Source organism: Ambystoma mexicanum, chromosome 1p (genome assembly GCF_040938575.1).
Source record: "Ambystoma mexicanum isolate Mex_15411 chromosome 1p, UKY_AmexF1_1, whole genome shotgun sequence".
Classification (NCBI taxonomy): Eukaryota; Metazoa; Chordata; class Amphibia; order Caudata; family Ambystomatidae; genus Ambystoma; species Ambystoma mexicanum.
The window spans coordinates 1,492,746,316-1,492,768,770 of record NC_090921.1 but is presented as its reverse complement, the minus strand read 5'-3'; the positions used below and the strand labels follow the sequence as shown (position 1 = coordinate 1,492,768,770).

The window sequence follows — 22,455 nt, the reverse complement described above, 5'->3', positions numbered from 1 at the left end:
GGCACCTGTGAAAGGGCAATCACTGGGTCCGGCGGGGGCCGGAGCACCCCAGTAATTGCCCATCCGGACCCGGTTGTGAGTTTGGAGGTAGCCTTGCCGGTTTTTCCGGCAAGGCTACCTCCAACCTCGTAATGAGGCCCATTGAGTTGCCACATGCCTGCAGCTAAATAATCTCCTCTCAATTACTTTGTGAGTTTTATTCATGAGTGTCTTTTTTTCTAATCTGGTTTTATCTTCCATTTCCAGCTAGCTGATATTGCAATAGACAGCTTGTGCCGTGGAGTATTTGCAGGCGACTGCCGAGCCCTCAGTGTGCGTTCCTGCTTCCCCATGCTCTATGAAGCAGAGCAGAAGAGGCGATCTGTTATCCTGGGAATGGCCTTGGGTGGAGGTAAGATAATCTACAGAGGGATTTAATTTTGCAATTTGTATTTAGCACTTCATATGTCACTGGAAACAAACATTCACTAGACAACTGTAAAGAAGCAATTAGAAGGCAGGCAACTGTGTACCGCCCAGTGTAAGGAACGCATGTTGGCAACAGTAAAGACAGACACAAGTGATCACAGTTCAAGGGTGTTTATTAAACTGTATATGCGGGTAGGATAAACAGCTAATCTAAACCCAAATCTAAGATGGGAGCAAGCTACAACCATCAAATAATAATAAGGCAGTCCTAGTGGTGTCTTGTCAAAATAAAAGGGCCTATACTAAGAAAAACCTATTGCCAATCCTTACGCTAAATACAAACAAAGAGTGTGGGGTAGGATTCACAGGAAAGAAAGAAGTGTTCACAAATAATAATTCAGGATGTGGTAGTCGGGGTCTCCCTTCCCCACGTTTTCAGCACGGGACAAGGTGGGACTGCAGAGCATAGCACACGCTCGAGCTTTCCCAGCACGAGCCAACAGTTCTGTTCGCATCTATCAGAGCCTTTGGTGGTTAAGTCTGTTTTCTACAAAAAGTCTCTTGCCTCCGAGGACCTAATGTGTTTCAAAAAGTCATACACAAAAGTTCCTTTCTGCTTGTACGTTGGGTGGTACCTTTTCACCCTTGTATCTTCCGGGTTCAAACTCTTCTCGAATATTCGCCTCCCTCCGTCGAGTTCACTACAGCTTTCAACAGAATCTCATCTGTGACATTCACAAATCTTAATGTCTTTTTAAACAGTTCACTGTGGACATCCCTCTGCCAAGTTCACTCTTAACACATTATTCATTGGGACTTCTGGCTTTGCCCCCTGTTATCGGCATCCCTCCGTCGGGTTAATTTATACAATTCCTTGAACAGTTCCTACCATACAGGATTCATTTCCCTTAGCTTCACAATCATCTGCCGGTCAAAGACTTTCGACTGTAGATAGGATTTTACTAGACCCCTATATGACCACTTTGACCCCTTTCTCGCTCAGTTTCCAAGGCCTTCTGTTAACAGTAGTTTCGACAATAGGGTAGTTGCCCAGCGTTTCCCGAGAGACCACCCACATGGTGGCTGACCCCTCTGTAGCTGGTTTCCCCTCTTGTATTAACAGTTCTTTGAACTTTCCTCAATTAGCCGTTTGCTACTGTTGTTCAACACAGTTTGGTTTCTTATCGGCTCTCCTCTCGACTCACCGGCTATGATGAACTGCTTGGCTTTACTTGTCTCTGGAGTCAAGGTCGGTACTAGGGTACTACTCCCTAGCTTTATTATCAGCGGAGGAGCGCCACATGTACCATTGACATCTGCTGCAACACACTCTGGTTATTGTTCGCGGTGCAGAGGTTTCACAGGCTTGGTCGGAAAGGGTAAGGTCACTTCGCTCATTGTCACCCTCTCTATTTGCACCGTCTTTCTCCTCCTCTTGAACTGCTATGCTAAGTTAGTTCTCTCGTCGTGTGGTCTGCCTTGCTAGTATTGTGCTCTTGTGCTCCACCTTTTATCCCCGTGGGGAAGGGAAAGGGCCGTCCGGTGTGTGATTCTGGTCAATTGCCTGACATTGCCTGACCCTTGTGGTGGGACATGTCAGGTAAATGACTCTAGTGTTTTTCCATCGTCTTTCGCGGTGTGCGAGAGTGTTCATGTTGGAAAAGGGTGAGGGTAGACTGTTTGAGTATCTTACACAGTAGGATAGGGAAAAGGTGTTATTAGAAGGGGGATACAGGGTCTCACCTGTCGGTGTCCCACTTCCACTCCCTCAGGACCCCGCATCCATGTGATCCTCCCTCACTGGTCCACCCCCAGGAACTGGATCCAATAGCGATGGCCTTGTCCTGGCCATCTGGATGACAGATCTCCGGGGACTAATCAGGGAGACACCTTCAGGTTTCTCACACCACCAACTAGCAATGTTTATACTATTTTTGTAATCTCAAGAGAAGTGGTGTATTTCAACATGTTGTCAAATGATTCATGAACAATTTCTGAATCAATTTATAATTAATAATAGTGATAAGTCAAATAATATTTTTTTATGCTCAAAGAAAATACTTTTGCCTTCAAAACACACAAGGGGAGTTCGAGGGGATTGGGTCCTCCGACGTATTCCATATCTATGACATGTAATCACCACAGCTGTGCTGCTTCGGAAACTTTTTTCAGCGTCTGCGTCCTGCGTCGATGACGTCGATGCGCCGTCGTCGAGGGCCACGTCCAACGTCATCCGATGTGATAAGTAGGACGCACGACGCCCGTAGCCTCAGTTCCGTTTTTTCCGCGAACGCGTTGCTTCGTGATTCTCGGTTCACGCCTCGACTCTTTGGTGTTCTGTTCTTCTCGGTTCTTCGAACCAGTTCGTTTTGTGCAAATCCTTCGTGTGAGGATGTCTTCTACTTCGTCTTCGACCCCGCGTCCGGGCTTCAAGAAGTTCGGGGATTGTGGGTCCAAGATGTCGGTGACGGACTCGCACGACGCCTGCCTCTGGTGCCTCGGGGAGGCCCACGACACGGATGACTGTATCGACTGCCAGTCGCTCACGTCCAAAGCCTTACGTGAACGTAAGAAGATGTTGTCGGTAGGTCGGGTGTCCAAGCCCAGGAAGTCGAAGTCTGCGGGGCTTTCGACGGATGATTCGAGGGGTGACTCTCCGCGTCATCGTCGGAAGTCTCGTGGGTCTCCTTCTAGGAGTCGGTCTCGCCACTCCTCTGCCTCTTCGAGGCGTTCTCGGAAGCGCCGACACCGGTCGTCTTCCAGGTCCTCCTCGGAGGACTCTGCCCGGCACGTCGCTTACCCCACCAGCCGTGCGACGCAGGAGGAATGGGCTTCCTTCGGGAAGAAAATGCTGGCGATTCTTGAGTCGCAGGGTACTAAGCCGTCCGCGCCCCCGAGGGGGGTCGGTCGTGTGAGGTCGAGAGACACCGCTCGCATGAGTGGTCGGCACGAGTCGCGGGAGAGGTCCCATTCGGACAAGGAGACTCGTTCTCGCCGTACCCGTTCCAGGTCCCGGTCCTCGACGCGTTCGAGACCGTGTGCACCTGTGAAGTCTTCGAGGAAGACATCGACGTCTGAGGCATCGAGGGCGTCGACAGGCTTTCTCGAGGCTCCGGCTTCGAGGAAGTCGTCGAGGCCGTCGACGCTCGGGTCGTCGAGGGACACGCTCGGGGCTCCGGCCTCGAGGGCTGTGTCGACGCCGCCGATTCTGGAGGCGCTGCATCTGACGTCGACGCCGATTTCCTCGACGTCGACGCCGATCCTCTCGGCGCCGGTGCCGGTTCTCTCGACGCTGGCGCCGATTCGCTCGACGCCATCGACGCCTTTCGTGACGGAGGTACCCCGGGGCACGGGTGGACCCCCTATGAAGGCTCTGGTTAAGAGCAAGCACTCTAGGGTGCCTTCTTTTCGCCGCCTGGACTATAATTCAGAGGCGGATGAGGATTCTGATGGCCTGGTTCCTAGTCAGGTTCCGGATGACATTGTCTCGGGCCATAGTCAGTTTGACGAGTTGAGACAGTCACTGCATGATGCCAGTGGTCTGGACACCTCTCCGGAGGTGGAGTTTTGTAGGCCTGAGCCTGGCTCTCATGCTGATTCCTCGTATCGACGCCTTATGGCTAGGGTTTCGGAGTACTTGGGATGGTCTGCTCCCCCAGGGGAGTTTGTGCAGGATGATCTGACGGACATCCTTGATGTTGGTCCCCCAACTGACCCGGTTCTGCCGTTCCATATGGCTTTACAGAGAAGGGTGGCGGCGGCTTGGACTGCTCCGGAGAGTCTCCCGGCGGTGGGCAGATCCTTGTCGCGAAAATACCGTCCAGCCAGTGGCGACCCCTGCTACTTGACCAGGCACCCCACTCCGGAGAGTTTGGTGGTGCAGGCGGCCACGGCCCCGGCGAAGCAGGCGTCGTACCCTACCATCCCTCCTGATAGGGACGACAAACGTTTTGATGGCTGGGCGAAGAAAGTGTTTTCTTCTGGTGGTATGGCGCTTCAGGCGGCCAACTCCATTTGTGCCTTGTCGCGTTTCACGCACACTCTGTGGAACTGTGTTGCGCTAGCGGCTGAACATATTCCCGAAGGGGACGAACGGGATGGTTTCCTTGCTATGGTCCAGGATGGTCCAGGATGGTAAGGATGCCATGTGTGAGTCCGTTCAGTCGGGTTTGGACTTAGCTGAATGCGTCAGTAGGTCCATGGCGGCGAGCACCGTGATACGCAGGTTTGCGTGGTTGCGGAAGTCGGGGTTTGCTCCTCAACATGCCCTTTGACGGTGAACACCTTTTTGGCAGCAAGGCTGACGAGAGCCTTGAGAGGTTGCAGACCTCAAAAGCTGCAGCGAAGTCGTTGGGCGCTGCAGTTCGCCAACCTCCGCCTTTTCGTCCTAGGGGACAGCAGTGGAGGGGTGGTTCCTTTCGCTATTACTCATCCTTCAGTAAAGCGAGAGGAGCTGGCAGTCAAAGAGGCCAACGCAGGGGTACCAGAGGTGGACGACAGGGTACCCGTGGTGCCAAGGCTGCTCGGGCAGTTGCCTCTTTGCCCTCAGGTAACGCCGCAGCCGCTCCCACTCAGTCGTGAGGCCATGTCCCATGGTTCGCCGGTTGGGGGAAGGCTGGCGCAGCATCTTGTAGAGTGGCAAGCCATTACTTCAGATGTGTGGGTTCTGGAGATCATAACCCACGGCTACTGTCTTCCCTTTCGGCACAGGCCTCGCGACAATCCACCGGGGAACCTCTCTTTGCAGGGTCCGGATCCGCTCCTTGCGCAGGAAATTCAAGCCCTGCTGGAGAAAGGCGCCATAGAACTGGTGCCTGTGGCGGAGAGGAACAAGGGATGGTATTCCCCTTATTTTTTGATTTCGAAGAAAGACGGGGGATTGAGACCCATCATGGACTTGCGCGGTTTGAACGAACTCCTCAGGAAGGACAAGTTCAAGATGGTTACTCTCTCTCAAGTCCTCCAGGCCCTTCAGCTTCAGGACTGGTTGGTGTCACTCGACCTCAAGGATGCTTACTTCCATGTGCCGATCCATCCCAAGCACAAGAAGTACCTGAGGTTCGCGGTTGGCGACTCGCACTTTCAGTTTCGGGTCCTGCCGTTCGGATTGACCTCCGCCCCGAGGGTTTTCACCAAGCTCATGGTGGTGGTGGCAGCGCATCTCAGGCAAGGGGGGATTCACGTCTACCCCTACCTGGATGATTGGTTGATCAGGGGGAGCTCTCCCGAGCAAGTCGTGGATCATCTATCGGTCACCTGTCGCTCCCTTCACAGGCTGGGCTTCTCCCTCAATTTAAAGAAGTCCCATTTGACGCCAACACAGCGGCTCCAGTACATCGGAGCAGTGCTCGACACTCCCCTGGGGCAGTGTTTTCCTCCCCAGGTGAGGGCTCTTCACATTCAGCAGATGGTGCACAAGTTTCAGCATGCCAAGACGCTCCCAGCGTTCGAGTTCTTGAGGTTGCTCGGCCTCATGGCATCCTGCATTCTTCTGGTGCCAGAGGCTCGCCTGCGGATGAGATCTTTGCAGTGGGCACTCAAGACGCAATGGTCGCAGTCCTCCGGCAGGATGTCGGACTCGATTCAGGTGCCGTCCTCGGTCGCCCGGGACCTTCTGTGGTGGGCCGTCGAAGGCAACTTGATGAAGGGGGCTCCATTTTGGCTTCCCTGGCCGGAGGTGACGATCGTGACGGATGCATCCCTCACGGGATGGGGAGCTCATGCCAACGGGCTGATAGTCAGCGGTCGTTGGTCTCCGTCGGAGTCCAGACTCCATATCAATCTGTTGGAGCTGAGGGCCGTCAGGCTAGCCCTAAAGGCTTTTCTGCCGTCTGTGCGAGGGAAGAATGTCCTGATCCTGACGGACAACACAGTGGCCATGCACTACCTCAACAAAAAGGGGGGGGCGGGGTCACTTCCTCTGTGCAGGGAGGCGATGCAGCTCGAGTTCTGGGCCATCCAGCAGGAAGTTTCGATCTCGGCAGTTCATCTGGCCGGAGCCGAAAACGTGACGGCGGACGCTCTGAGCAGGCAGAGCGCGATCTCTCACGAGTGGGAGTTGGCTCAGGAGATTCTCCTGGAGATCTTCGCCCTTTGGGGGACCCCTCAAGTGGATCTCTTCGCCTCCAGTGTCAACCGGAAGTGCGAATGGTTTTGCTCGCGGGAATTTCCTCCAAAAGGAGCCTTAGGAGACGCGTTCGTGGTGGAGTGGTCCTTCCCGCTGCTGTACGCGTTTCCTCCAGTCCCCGTCATCCCGCAAGTGCTGCGGAGGTTACGGAAGTTCGGTTCCCAGATGATCCTCATTGCCCCGGCGTGGGCTCGGAGGACGTGGTACCCGGACCTTCTCGACTTATCCATCTGCCCTCCACGTCGTCTTCCCTACTGAGACGATCTGCTCTCACGGGAGGGGGGTCAGGTTCTCCATCCAGAGGTTAGATCCCTCAACCTTCACGCTTGGCTTCTGAAAGGTTGAGGTATAAGGATTGGGACCTCCCTGAGGACGTGATGGAGGTGTTGCTTTCGGCCCGAAGGCCAGCAACAAAGTCTCTGTACCGTTGCCGTTGGCGTAAGTTCTGCGACTGGTGCAGAGTTCAGAATGTGGATCCTTTTGCATGTGACATCCCCATGGTTCTGTCCTTTTTACTTTCTTTGGCCCACAGGGGCTTGCAAGTGGGTACCGTTAAGGGTTACCTGGCGGCGCTGTCCATCTTTAAGCGCTCGTCTGAAGAGTGTTCTTACTTTAAAATCCCTTTGATTTCACAGTTCCTGAAAGGGCTCACTAATGTGTTCCCTCCGTCACCTTTCCTGGTGCCCGGTTGGGATTTAAACCTTGTTCTTAAGTTTCTTATGGGTGCTCCGTTTGAGCCTTTACATTCTTGCCCTTTGAGGCTGTTAACTCTGAAAACTGTGTTTTTAGTTGCGGTTACTTCCGCTCGCAGAGTGAGTGAGTTACAGGCACTTTCAGTTAAGCCTCCCTTCACTGTATTTCACAAGGACAGGGTTGTCCTTAGAGTTTGTCCTTCTTTTCTTCCGAAGGTAGTGACGGAATTTCATTTGGCCCAGAAGGTTGTTCCTCCGGCATTCTATCCTCCTCCGCATCCTGGTAAGGAAGAGGAGAGGCTCCATAGGCTTGATCCTAGGAGAGCTTTAAGCTTTTATGTTTCACGCATGTCCCGGGTCAGAGTGGATGATCAACTCTTTATTGGTTACGCTGGAAAGCGTTTGGGGCAAGCTGTGACGAAACAGACTTTGTCTCGCTGGATTATTTTGGCCATCTCGGAGTGCTACCGCTTGGCGGGTAAGGACCCACCGCTGGCTTGCGGGCCCATTCTACCAGGGGTATGGCTGCGTCTACTGCCCTGCAGAGGGGTGTTCCTATTCGCAACATCTGTGATGCAGCCACCTGGGCTTCAGTACATACATTTGTACGTCACTATTCCCTCGATTCCATCCAAGCACAGGATCTGGCCTTTGGCAAGGCGGTCCTTTGCTCTGCTATTTGATTGGCTATTCTAAATCTTGATTCTAAATTCTTTCCCTCCTCCTTGCTCTGGTACTGCTTTGGGAGTCTGTCATAGATATGGAATACGTCGGAGGACCCAACCCCTCGAAGAACAAGTTACTTTCTTACCTGGTAACGTTCTTTCGATGGGATGGTCCGACGACGTATTCCATATCGCTCCCGCCCTGCCTTCCCCGCTGCAGAATTTCTTTTGCGATTGCAGCTTATGTTCCGCAAGGCTTTGTGTCTGACTGACAGTTGGCTAGTGTCACACGTTCTGGGGGAAAAAACTACAACTGAGGCTACGGGCGTCGTGCGTCCTACTTATCACATCGGATGACGTCGGACGTCGGAGGAGGCCCTCGACGACGGCGCATCGACGTCATCGACGCAGGACGCAGACGCCGAAAAAAGTTTCCGAAGCAGCACAGCTGTGGTGATTACATGTCATAGATATGGAATACGTCGTCGGACCATCCCATCGAAAGAATGTTACCAGGTAAGAAAGTAACTTGTTCTTTGTTTACAATTCCTGTTTCATCTTGCGAACAAAACAAACTATTTTTTTCACACATTTATTGATACACAACAAGGTTTATCAAACGTCTCACAAAATAATGTACCTCTGACAATAAGAAATTAATACAACCATTTAAAAACATTAAAATAGTACTTCTCAGTCAAAACTGCACTACAAGTAATCACTACGGCTAGCATCATTTAAACAGTTCAATATAATAGAGGCTATTCACACATCACATTGTCTCTCTTGACGGGTGTGATAGAATCCATATGTGAGTGTTAACAGAGCTTTTGTTTCTATCTTTAATATAAAATATTCTTGGTGATTTTGTCTCTGAGGTCTGCTAATCAGTTCCCACCATCATAATGCTCCAGGCTGAAATGTGTAGTGCAAAAATGCAACACTGCTGAGCCTGCCTGACACACCTCAGTGGCTGCTTTTGTAGTTTGGCAAAATGACAGTTCCAGAGTGATATGTGCTTTCCTGCAAACATCCCGAGGGAACCCAAAATTCCACAAGCCATGGGCTGCCTTTGTGGGCAGCCCTGGTCCAAATTATATCATTGTGTTCTTACATGGCTTGGTGACAGATTAATATCTAAATATAAGCCATATCTAGTTTTGATATGGTGGCTACTAGGAAGCTACTATTATACTCTCAAAACATGATGGTGTCGTTTTATGGCCAACTTGCTTTCTAGTGACCTTTCTGTTGGTACCGATTCCCTGCCCGGGGTCTGAATTTCACCCAAAGCCATTTGGGCTCAAACAAAGCAAAATCCTCTGGGAAAGACCTGCCACCTTCCAGGACTACATGGTTTGCTCCATATGCAGGGAGAGGCCCTCTGCTACAAAGAACATGCTCTACCAGCCAGGGTGGTCATTACTGGAGACTGTTTGATGCAGAGCAGACAGGTGCGACACAGTGTACAATGAGTCACAAGACCAAAAACAATACGGTTCAACCTATAGTCTTAGAAATAGGTACACAGAGCAATTGGGTTTACCAGTCTAGTGGTGGTCCCTATACATCTTCCCTCATGGGGTTTACTACTGCCCTAAAGCAGGCTCCCTTCTCCACCCCTGCATTTTCACAGATTGGTTGACCACACTCAGGGTACACTTACTGTGCAATTCTCTCCCTTGCATTAGGCAAGTATGCAAACTGTAGCCTTCTCTAGTGGACTTCTTCAGGGATTTCCAATGGGTCCTAGCATGTCTAGTCATTGTCCTGGTGACCTTCTGCTGATGGCAGGCTCTTAACCCTCACCTCACTCACCTGTCTCCTCCCCATCATCCCTATTTCTCTCACACTACACTAGAGTCTAAGACCATGGATAGATCCCATGGTCTTACTGCACTCTTCCTGCTCTCCTGTATTTACCCTTCCCACTTCTCTTTTTGCTGCTGTTGTCTCTCTCCCGTCTCTGCCTGCCAAATCCTTTCTGATCTTATCTGCTTCACCACAAGTCTCACTTCTCCCAGCACTACCATGCCTTTACTCTCAATGTGGTCACTGAGGTTGTTTGTTTTGAGTTTCCCTTCTGGATCTAGTATATCTGTGCCTACAAAGGTTTTGGGGAGGGTTCTTGGGTCTTCCCTAGTGCTGGACAGCTCCATGATGATTCCAGTTTCTCTGCTGCTACTCCACTCCTCTGCTATAGTACGTTTGGGGTTTGTTTGTTGGGTAGGTGCTTGGTCTCCATTTCAGCTTCTGAAGAGTGAGGCCCAGTCTATTCCCATTTTGGTAATCATTCTGTTCCTCCTTTTCCAGGCTGTGTCTTGTCCGTTTGGCTCAAGCATATACGTGCTGTATTTCTCCAAATGGTGCTGCTTCCTCGGTTCCATGATCTGTGCTAGGTTTCTGAGGTGCCTGATGCATGCTGGTCATCGTATTCTCTGGAATAATAGAAAGGGACCTAGGCAGGACAGAGGGTGATAGGCATTGGGACACAGCCAGAGACGGTGGGCTCCCGGCATACCAGAAAGCCAGGGACATGGGTCCCCCCTCAATTCCCCCACACTGACCCTGGGGGTAGGTCTGGAACTGGTGTTGCTGTGGTTGGCCTACAGGAGATTTTACATGATCCTGTTGCACAGGAGAAAGGGTGGAGTTGGATTAGCCAGTAGAAGAGTACCAATCCAGAGAAGGGCCCCACACACACTTCCTGAGCCTCCTCCCAGCCTCCTGTAGATGAAGCAGTCTGGTACTGATATCAACAGGAAAAGACACTGATCAAAGGAGCCAGGTTTTGACCCTTACAGAAGGCTTGGAATGGACCAATCGGCTGTGACAGATTGACTATACAACTTGATGGCACCCCTGTTTAATTGAATTCGTTTTAAACTTCAGAAGAAGGATTTTGCTAAAGTTCTTATCGGGGTACAGTCTCCCCAAAGTTCTCTGCCATAGAGGTAAAGAGAGAAAACTCCAAGAAATGTGTAAGACCTTCCCCTCACCCATCCCAAGGGATTATTTGAGGGTGATCTGCTGTGTGGGCAAGATTGATCTGCTTCCTGAACTTTAGAAAACTGGCCCTCACTCTAAACAACAAACATACAAAGGAATTTATAAAGCAACACAAGATAATAAACAATATTAAGCAATTTTTCATTGACCTTCACTTGCCCTGGGTAAGATCCTTTCCCCAGGATTTAAAGTCAACTTCGAAATGTTCAAAGGAAAAGAAAAGTCTTGAACCAGTTTTTATCAGTTCCAAGTCAAAGCAAAAGTTCATTAAACAAAAATCACCAGCAACAATTCTTTGGTATTAGTTGAATATATCCGCTTCCAATTCCAGCAAAGAAATAGCACCAATGGTAATCCTGGTTATGACGATAAATTGTCTTCTCTTCAATATTATTTGACACAGTTCAATAGAATATGTATTATTTACTTTCAGGACCTCTCCAGCTGCAACTTTACATTTGGTTAGGACTTCTTCAGTGCATTTGGCATATTTGTCAGGATGCTTCTCTTTGATTTGGCAGTCTCTTTGCCTCTTTTGTCTATCTGATTGCCACAAGAATAGCCTGCTTCTGTCCACAAGACTTACTTCCTCTCAGCTTCAGCAGTCTTTAGCATTACAGGTTAACTTCTGAATATGCTTTACATGCACCCAGGTCCCCTTCCCCAGCTTTACTGACACCTCTTCTTCTGCTCCAGTAATTACCCAGAAGCCATAGTGCCACTCTTTCAGCTTCAGGTAACAATGCCACGCTGATATTATGGGCTACAGGGCTGTTGACATCTTTAAGAGTTGGTAGATAGCTTTTAGCAAGACTGGTTTCACTATGGAAAGGATTCGTCTTTTTGCTTGGGTACTGTTTGTATTGTGTACTTTTAACTTCTTGGAAAAATAAAGAATGTCAATTCTGGATACATTACAAGGTTCAGTCTTCAAAGTGAAAACATAATTGGGCACACGCGACCACTCGTTGAAGTAGATTTTTAAACTTAGTGTTGAATAGAATTGTATTCCGATAGAGTGTTAAAGGAGACAACTTCAGACTTCCTTCGGGAAACACAATTGGTCACATGCGACCTTCCCTTGATGCAGTTTTCACTTGGTATTACTTGTAACTCTTGTACAGCGTCAATGCTAGATATTCAGAAGGGATTTAACAAGTGTTCCTTCTTCACAATTAAGGACACGCCCCTTAATCTGAAAAGAGTTCAACAATTGATGCAATGGCTCTTCACTTCTCATGCGAATATTACAGCTTTCGGAATAAGTGCAAGTGCTAAAATTCCATTGTTAACAGACAGGTTAAAGATATAAAACAATGTTTACTCGCTTTAAATGTTATGCGAGTTACCTCAGAGCTGGCTACAGTTACCGGCAAGGCTTGTAGAGTGAATCTGAATGCTGTGCTTCACTCACTGGCTTCAGGGACATTGTGGTTGCCCCGACTTCCTCAACCACTGCCACTATGTTTGGATCACTTGGGACCCACACCCTTCTCCAGCATGGGTGTCTCTGGTCCATCCGCCTTGATTGGGAGTTACTTTTTACTCCTGAGCCCCTCGGCTTGACTTCTGCTTCTGGCTGTTGACTCCTGCATGCTCAAGGCTCTGCAATCACAGCAACCTGGCTCACATGGGGAAATCTTCACTTGCAGCACCTCTTGCTGTGTATAGCTGCTGCAATACATGTTTTGGGAACGCAGGACCCTCTCAGAACTTGCAGGTGAAATCTGCTGTCTTAATGTTCCGGCGTCTCTTCTCTGCTCCCATGTTACGCTCACCTGGTATCCACGGGAACGCCACCCAGCCCTGGTTGGATGATTTGCATTCTCGAACCCTCTCCCGGTCCCTTGGTAATTTCTCTGGTTAAAGATGGGTCTTAATATTGTAAATGGTGGATTCTCTATCCTGCTCCTCGTGGCAGGGGCGCGACCAAGTTACTTCACTGGTGCAAGCCCCTCCATGGGAATCCAGGCCTGCTGCGACTCCGTAGGTTTGCTGCTTTTCCAGTCTTTATATGCAGTTCTTATGTTCCTCTTAGTTCGAATAATAATGTCTTGCTTCTTTCCTTTTAGGTATGGGAAGGTATTTTGGTGTAGTCATGCAGATTGAAGATGAGCATGGGCCGGTAGGCGAAAGCGAGGTGTGCGTGATGCTGTCCGGTGAGTAATGCGCAATGTGCGGCGCTGTTTCGCCTTTTATATTGCTAACCTGTGTCTTTTCTCTCCTTATAGGTTGCGATGTGCTGTAATGTTCCAGCAATGATACTGACCAGGAGACGACTACCCAGGTAAGAATTGTGTGGCTTTCTTCATTCGAGAGTAAACGCAAGTAAACGCTTACTAATGCTGTCTGTCTTCCTCCTCTTTCCAGGTTATGGTATTCCAGGATGCTTGCGGTGCCGGATGCTGGAGTTCGTACCTTCAGGTGAGTGGAACTGAAGTCAGCGATGGATTGAAGACAGGATACTGTTCCAGGTAAGTTTCGTAGTGTTCTTTCTCTCTCTGCAGGTCCTTGGTGTCAGGTAAACTGGCATCAAAGAACTGGACACGGTGAGCGTTATGCTGCCCACAGCAGAATAAAGCAAAGCATGTTCTGCTGTTTGGGTGCGGTTTAAATAGTCTCAGGTAAAGTAGTCCAGGTAAAATAGTCCCAGGCCTGCCACACCCAAAGTAGTCCAGGTAAAGTAGTCCCAGGCCTGCCACACCCAAAAGACTAGACTGCATAGATCAGTTCCTTGTAACTGAGCTATGTGTGGGCCTCCTTGTTGGCTGAACCCCCCCCCAGTTAAATAGTCCCAAGTAAATGGTCCCATTCTAATGTTGGTCTTCATGATGGTTATGAGCCTGGCGCCAAAGGCGCTAGGACTGACTCCAAGAGAGTCTTGGATGAGGTTTTAAGGCCTTTGACCTGGCCTTAACTGGAAGGCTGACTTGCCAGTGAGGTCCATGGGAGAAGGTCATGACATCCCACTTCCTTGTGACTTGCCAGCATTGTGCTTCTCCTCTACTAGTACTATTACTGCTGACAGCCTTCCATCTCTTGTTCCAGCTCCTTCTGCCTCTCCTGCTTTCCTGTTGGGGCCTTCTATGCCTCACAGATTTGACAATAGACTTCAGGTGTGAGACATTAGCTTCAATTGCCTCACTTCTACAATGGCTACTAGGCTTGATTGCCTGATTACTACATCTACATGCTTCTTCAGCCCTCTTCCTTGTCTCAGTTCCTCTAGGATTCTGTTTTTCAACTTCTTGATTCTTTATAAGGGTAGATTTAATTAACTAATAATCTTCGAAAACCAGGATATTCTTGCCTGGACAGATAAAGAACCAGACTAACCGACCTTGCAAGTTTTGTTCGGGTTTCTCTCAACCATTTGCTTTCATAGGCTTTTTTAACTAATATTTTAGAATTCTCAGGAATTGATTCCGGACGAGACCAATAATTCTCCAGCCCCAAGACGGTCAACTCTTTTTTTTTATGGCTGAGAAAAAGGGTAAATTAACTCCACGTGGTTGAGACAAAACATCTTTAACAGCATCTATGTACCTGCTCGGGTTGTCGTTTGTCCAAAGTCTCGCCCAATAAGACTCTGGCCTTGAGTAACATAAGCCGATGCTTTGCAGGCCTAGCGCACAGAAAACTTGGGCATTCGGGGTGTTTACAGGCAAGCCCAGAACTGCTTTAAGAAATGTCTGCTTTACGACCCTGATCGCGTCTGAATTATAGGCACCTCAAAGCTCGGTCCCATAAAGGGCAGCATGTCTTGCCTGGTACTTGTAAATCTGTAAAACAACACTTATTGGGCCTGCATAAATCTAGACATAGCTCTGCTGTGCCTGATCAGCTTAAACCCTGCCCTATTCACCTGGTCCTTCCAAACACAATTTGCATTCAATCGTACCCCCAAATAATCGTAGCTCGTAACCTGCTCAATCGCCCCACTGTCAAGCTGATTGTTAGCCTTGGCGTTTTCCTATCCGTTTTCATACTAAACACCATTATCTTATTTTTTAAAACATTTATTGAAAGTCCATTGCTTTCACAGAAGCTCTCGAATATTTTCAATGGCTTCCGTAGGCCTATGGGTGTCAGAGAGAGAAGGCATCATCGGCAAATAAAAGGATCGGGATGCGCTCACCAGCTAACAATGGAGCATGGGTCATCTCTGCCAACAATAAATCAATAACCCCATTTATAAAAAGGCAAAACAGACTTGGTGCAAGGACATGGCCCTGCCTAACTCCAACATCAATGTTTATTATAGCAGTGGTTTGCCACCTTGACCCATACCTGATTTGTGCACCATTATTAAAATAGAGAGATTGGATTGCTCCTAGAATACCAAGCGGCACCCCAAGTTTAGTCAATACATTCCACAAGTTGCTTCTTGGCACACTGTCAAACGCGTTTTTTAAAACTTTGTAAATTGTTTTTCTTCATTAGTATAACAACCGCACAAAAACATCACAGTGGTCTCTTAGAGCGCTCCCCTCCCGTCCCACAGCAATTTCCTGTTACAGCTTTGGTTTGTCATTTCGTTCCCCTGCATATGTACTTTTCAAATGACAATACTTTACCCTCACCGTTGTGGTCCAATCACATACATTATGGCGCAACAGTAATTTCCCCCGGAGCCTATCACCGTTTACTGGGCTTGTGCAACCTTATTCCAACATATCTATGATTCAACATTTAACATACAGGTGTGAGAAGCATCGCTCTTGTCAGTCCACTTCTCCACTCATAGAACCATTTACTGACATTGCTCCCCCATCCCAGTAACAGTCCATTTATATACATCACAATTTTACGATAGTTCCCCCCCCCTGGAATTCGGTGTTGCCTGTTGAGCCTGTGCGATCAAATAATTGTATGGGTCCCATATGTCCTTAGGTCTGGCACGGAGGTGTACCAGTCTTCCGTATTCCATTTCCATTTCATTGCAATAAAGATTATCGTCCTTCCATCAGTCCACCACATGACTTTGTGATCCTCCCCACCCCATTGCCACCCTACTCTTAACCAACAGTAATAATAGTCCCGCCAGTCGCCTAACCCGAAATGAGATCTCTCGGGTGACCCCCAGTAGGGCAGTCCCGGGAGCGGTTCCACCCATTCTCCAATGATGTCACTCATTATTTGAAAGACTTGCTCCCAGAACTGTCGTACCGGAGGGCAGTTCCACGCCACATGCAGGAAGTCTGCTGGCGCAGCAGCACACCAAACACATTTATCCGAGGTGTCTGGAAAAAACCTATGGAGCATTTCAGGCATGTAGTCTAACTGATGGATGTTCTTAAAGTGAATCAGTTTATATCGACTTTTGAGCGCAAGCTTTCTCGTCTGCCCACAGCAGTATCTCCACATTTCTTCCGATATAGTATTCCTCAGGGCAGTGTCCCATTTCCTCTGTGAGGGTTCTGCCCAACCCACCTGTTTTTCTTGTGTTTTGTTATATATCATGGAAACTGTTCTACTAGTGCTGCAAGGTTTAACATTCCTTGGTGTAAGGCGCTTTATAAATAAATAAATACAAATACAAATACAAATTCCATCCAGCAAAGGTGCCACGGCTGCTTCTTCTGGAAAGGTCGGGAACACGTCTCTCAAGGTTTGTTGCCACCTATAATATAGAAAGAGATCTAGTGATGTGAATGTCCCCTTCTCGCGCATCCCTTCCAGTTATGAACTGTCCCTCTGGGAAAAGATCCCGGAAGCACAATATTCCCATGCATTTCATACAGAGGCCAAATCCCGGCTCACTAGTCAATGGTAAGCCTGGAACATGTGTAATAGGCAGTTTGCGAGAGTAAATAACGTCTCCTTTCCTTTTCCCTTCAATTCAGACCCACAATCTGCGCATCCACTCCACTAAATGTTGAGCTCTGGATGTTCGACTGGGCGCTGTCAACACACCTGCATGCAATAAATGCAGTGCTGCAAGGGCCCTCTCCACTTCTACATGCCTCCTGTCACTGCTATCCCTAAACCAATTGATCAGATAGCTCGGTTTTAGTGAGGGATCTGCAGGCTTCTTCACAGAGGCCTGATTTCACCCGTCTCAGTGATGTCTCAAGCTGCGGAAAAGCACCTAGATGCCTGTACCTTTTGGGTTTGCTCTTGAGGCTTGACATTGGTCAAGCCTCAAGAGCAAGCCTAAAAGGTATTGTACTGGGTTATGTACCCCTGTGCTAGATTGAAGGGCCTAAGTGACTTTTAAGACCTTTGAACTTGAACATTGCTGCTGAAAATATTGCATTGTCTTCATACACAGAGTGCCTCTTTTTTCTGTTCTATGCATTCTCTTACAGAGGTGGGTTAGTGTTTTTTGATTAGTTTTGCTATTTTTAATCCAATTAAAGTCTCCTAACTTTTATAGAATCTTGTTGGGACATGCTTTTATTTTGGTACCCCATTACTATTGTTGTTTGGAAGCGGAAGTGCAGCGGCAAGTGGAGCCTGCCAGAGGTTTGGTTGTCGGAGGATGTGTTTAAGGTTACACAGAAGGAAGCTCTTAATCGCCCCCACAGCGCAGAACAAAGCGTGCCAGCAATTGGAGTCTGCCAGAGTTTTGGTCATCAGAAGATGCTTTTACTGGTTGCTTAGGAGAAAGCTCTTAAACACCCACTTCGCAGGGAGCACAGCGGCAAGTGGCGTCTGCTAGAGTCCGCCGAGATTACTGGACATCCTCCTTACCCTCCGTTCCCACAGACACTTATGGGAGCAGTGATTTGGTGAACTTAATAGAATTGTCCAGAGTTGGCAGTGGCTTATAAGGTAGTATAACTCTTTTTACAAGCATCTGGCAACATGATATTCAGCTTATACACCACTAGGGAGATGTATGACCTGCGTAGTAACGCCATTGAGGGTGTTGTTTCAGGCTCCCCCGTAGACCCTCCAATGGTATTACTTCCTCCATCCACACTGTTCAATGAATTAGTGGATATTTCGGCACCTGCCGGTATGGCAAATAAGGACTGATCTGTTAATCTCTGCCCCATTACCACTCATAACTCTCTGGCAGATGGTAATATTTCTGTGGTCGACATGGTGAATGATCACAATGCTTCCCCTAGTAGGCACCATCAGATAAGGGACATTCCGTGTGGAAGATGGGGGCTCACTGCCATAATACCATACTACAATACTTTCCAATTACAAACGAGATGGGGACTGCTCTGGAAAAAGGAGGTTTGGAGCGCCAGAAATCGGGGGCCTGAGGAAAATGTAGCAAGGGCTCTTGACGCCAGTATTGGAGATGTTGGCTGGTCTGGAGGACAAAATGATGATTGGGGATTTTAGTTGATCTAAACTGGGGCCTCAGGAAATGTCGATTCCCTCACTATTGACTTTGCTGAGAATGTTCACTGATGGCTCCTCGCCATCATCAATTTATTGCTCTGTCCTTTCTCTTTCACAAGTGGCCATCACTTCTACAAACTTTCCACGTACTAATGAGGGCAATATGTGTCTCGGTCCTGCATCGATCTCTGCCCTGAATATGGTATGGACTCTTATGGAGATGTAAGATAACATTAGAGATGAAGTACAGCAGCACACAATTATTCTAAAATCCATTTATGCACCAACTGATAAGTGGTACCTTAGTGAATTTAATGCCACTATAAATAAAATGGAGATAAATGCTGTGCCATAGTCCACTCCATGCAAGCAAATTTGAGCTCTGTGGCTCCAGAGCCCCTTTCCTTGTTAATTGAAAAAATTAATATGAAGGAGACTCCTTTGTTAGAGCCTGGGGAGAGTATACATCTGGATCTGAGTAAAGAGTAAAGAAGGGGACTTGCTATGCAATAAGAAGCTCAAAGATAAAAGAAATCAAAAGAAGCACAGAATAAACAGGAGATCTTCTAGAAAATTATTTCGATTTCTACCCCTGCCAGAACTTCCTGAAGGTCCTCCTATGAATAGACCCATGATACATCTGAAAACGATTGAATGTACAGAACCGAAGTGCATTACGAGTCCTATAAGAAATATGTTAAACCAAACTATGTCACAATCTAGATGTATTGACGACGTTCTGTGGAAGTCTCTTGATAACCCACGAGACAATGGGATGAAGGTTTTGAGTAATTGTGGTGTAAAAGAGGCTGGCACTGAAACGGGAGGCCTGGTGTTGGTGAAGGTGGTGTCAATCTTCCACCGATCCACCTACCTAGGACTCTTGATAAAGGAATCCAAAGCGACCCTCTGAGAATATTGGAGCATGGTTTGGTGAAAAATTCTGGTAAAGCACCCTCTAACCTGAAGAAAAGAAACTCTGTGGACCAACATTCTGCCAGAATTATCATTGAATTTCTTCTACTAGATTGACAGAGTGCAGTGTTAAATATAATAAATATCTTGGCACTGTTTTTCGAGCTACCTAAACTAGGTGGATAACTTCCTCCTATATTGACCAGGTTTACTTTATAGATGATTTTAGGCTGGACCTAGTCGCACTCAATAATCCCTCCACAGTTATTCAAGAATCGGTATTATCAGAAGTAGAAAACTTTAGGTTGATGAGCTTTGACATAGTACCCGAGGTGGAATGGAAATTGCAAAAAAATGTGTTGGGAATGTCTCCTTGTGTAATGATAGTGATTTATACCCACCCCTCGATCTGAAGATAAAGCGTACCCTTGCTAATGATAATATATATGATTACAAGGTTTTCATTTGATACATGGGGATTAATGTGCCTTAATGGCATGTCATGGGAGACCTGGATGCTCGCGATACTTGGACCAATGGAACCTGCACTTCTAAAATTGATTATACATTTGTAAATAAGCCCGTATTTCAACTGTGTGAAAAATCCTAAGTAGGGGATACTTTCTTAAGTGATCATCGTATGTTGATGGCAAAATTTCACTAAACATGCACTCAGGCCCTTATGGGAGGACCATCTGGTGGCACTGTCAATTTGACAGGCAATCCTATTACGTGGACCCAATATTCCCCTGCTGAGCTTAATGAATGCAATCTCTAATGTTTCTTGACTCAGGGAGATTGTTCGTGATAACTTGACCTCACTTATGACCTTCACTTTACTGTTGAAGGATATAGTAGATGCCTTGCAGAAAGACAGAGGTCTAACTAGACGAGCGTATTGTAAAGACTGGAGAAGGGATTCTGTACTTCTGCCCTCTATATGGCAGAGTAGAAGCACAGAGCACGCCAGCCGAGGTTCCCTATTGTTGGTAGCAATGGACGAGCAACCAAGGCTTAAGCTCTCAGGAGGTGATGCAGTCTGGTTCTTAAGTACAGTGTAATCCCCAAATCCCCACAAAGGAATGTCCACACACTATGCTATGTAATAACAGTTATTTATATAAATACAGTTCAGAATATATACACGATCAATGACGCGCTTTGGCAATAGTAATATGATAAATATGTACAATGTCTATGTGGTACCACAGTTAACTTTTAAAATGCATGAACTGCTGACAGTTTAAACAACATACAAGTCCAATAGCAATGTAAATCAACATCAGACATAGTAAGGGAGACAAGTTAGGTTAAACAATGGCAGATAGTTTGTCCCACTACCATGAAACATTCTGTGTGAGGATCCCCCCATCTGGGCAACCTGTAAATAAAGTGCATCAACAAGCCCAGTCCATATATGTTGAAAATAGTCTTGTATCCTGTTAAAATGTTCTACTATCCCAATGTACCTGGTTAAGCAGAATTTCTTCGATGGTTGGTCGACGAATCCCTCGTGGGTGAACACCCTTTAAGCAGGAACCACATGGTGTCGGGATTCCTCGAAGAAAATTTGAACACTGGCGTCGAGTGAGCAGCTTTGACCTTGGCGGTGCTAGTCGACGATCGGCCGTGGATGTACTGTGAAGATGAGGCGTGCGGTTCACCTTGAAGACAAGAGTTTGTTGCCGCAAAGCAGTTAGATGAAGAACATAGGCGTTGGCGTCGGCGGTCGGGACTCGACCACGGCTGGCTTTCGGATCTTTGGTGGTCTGTGTTTTTATTTACTTCGGGTGGCTGGAAACCCACTGGCAGATTCTCCTCGGCTCGTCGACTACCTCAACTTTTTCCAGTGGGACAAAGCGGTTGACGGTGATGGCAAGGGAGCCCTTCATTTCAAAATGTATTAGGCAAAAGGTGGAGCGTTGCGGCTCCGGTCGTCGAGCAGCACAGCATCAAGCTGTCCCCGCTTCTGGGCAAAACGACTCGACGGGCTTCCAGAGGTTACAGCGATCCTCCGAACCGTGGTCGAAGATGATGGACTTTGATGTCCGGGTGCTTCACTTCAGATTCCTCGGCGGTCCCAGTCTCTGGTCATCATTCTTTCGGGACGGACTTGCAGAGTGCCTTGGTGAAGATTAGCTTTCAGCATGATGTTCCCTCATAGCTCGGGAAGAGGTCTCCTAGCCCGGTCCTCTCTTGGATCAGTCCTTGACAGACACGACAGCTTTCGGATTTCGATGACGGCAAGCAGCAGCAAAACCTTTTTCTTCCAGCTGGGCTTCAAGGTTAAGTATCAAGTTTTGACTTCAGCTTCTTAACAATTCTGGTAAGTGAGAAGTCCCCAGATATACTGTTCTGTCTCTCATTCACACTGCTGAGCCAATCTCAGGCAGCCAATCATTCAGAAGGGCATTCATGCAGGCAGGCAGCCAATCAGGCTCACATTGCATTCGGGCCATTCACTTCCATCCAGCCACCCATAACATGTAATGTGGATTGGGGCAAGCACCCAGCCTTTCAGCACACTACACTGCATTCATGTCAGATTCAGGCAGGTCTATCTCATTCTTTGCATCACACACACAGATACCACACACCCATAGCATGGAATGCATATTGGGCACACACTCCATTCAACCAGGTCCCACCCAAAGGGTGTACCCACAACATACAGCCACTGGGAAGGCTCCAGCCAGTCTGGCCTGGACTTCCCCACAGTACCATAAATGGTTCTTCCACCCAACAGCCAGTCTGGGGAAGGGACAGAGTCAGGGCTTCCCAGGATTTTGGGAAAACAAGGTAACAGGTTATAGAAAACAAGAGGCCACAGGGGCCATCTTGTCTTCTATCAGGAATCCACTGATCACTATGGCAGGGTGCCGGTTATCCCAAAATGGAGGATACTCAGAGCACCTGTCAAATTCAGCATGGAGCTGCCACCAGCCCATACCCTGCTCTGTGGGCCACGCACAGGTGCCCAAAAACATACAATAGGAGTACAGGGTTGTACCCTCACCCATGGGTGCATAAGGGTATTCCAAGGGTCTGTTCACTACAACCAAAAAGAGGAAGAGTTGCACTGCTAGGAGTCCCACATGGACGCCTGTTCAGAAAACGCAGAACACACATAAGGGAGTACAGGGCAAGGACATGGAGGCTGTGTCCCTCCAATGCATTTCCAGCATCACACATATGGTCACAGAATTGATCTAGCGATCCAGACTAAAAAAAAGGGACCCTCAGAAGTGAACTGCAAAGAATCGAAAAGTTCCATAACCCTCAGAGCTGTAAGATCATTTTTGTGAAACGGGCCAAACAAGAGTATGAAAACTGG

At 48.0% G+C, this 22,455-nt stretch overlaps 1 protein-coding gene across 4 annotated transcripts in view; it reads left to right on the top strand.

The window, feature by feature from the left end:
- PPOX (protoporphyrinogen oxidase) overlaps window positions 1–22,455 on the top strand; it is an 867,939-nt gene that overhangs the window by 612,071 nt on the left and 233,413 nt on the right. For all 4 annotated transcript variants that reach the window (XM_069607175.1, XM_069607174.1, XM_069607177.1 and 1 more), the window contains exon 6: window positions 247–391. In XM_069607175.1, the coding sequence (XP_069463276.1) occupies window positions 247–391 (145 nt within the window). The remainder of the gene's footprint in view (window positions 1–246; window positions 392–22,455) is intronic.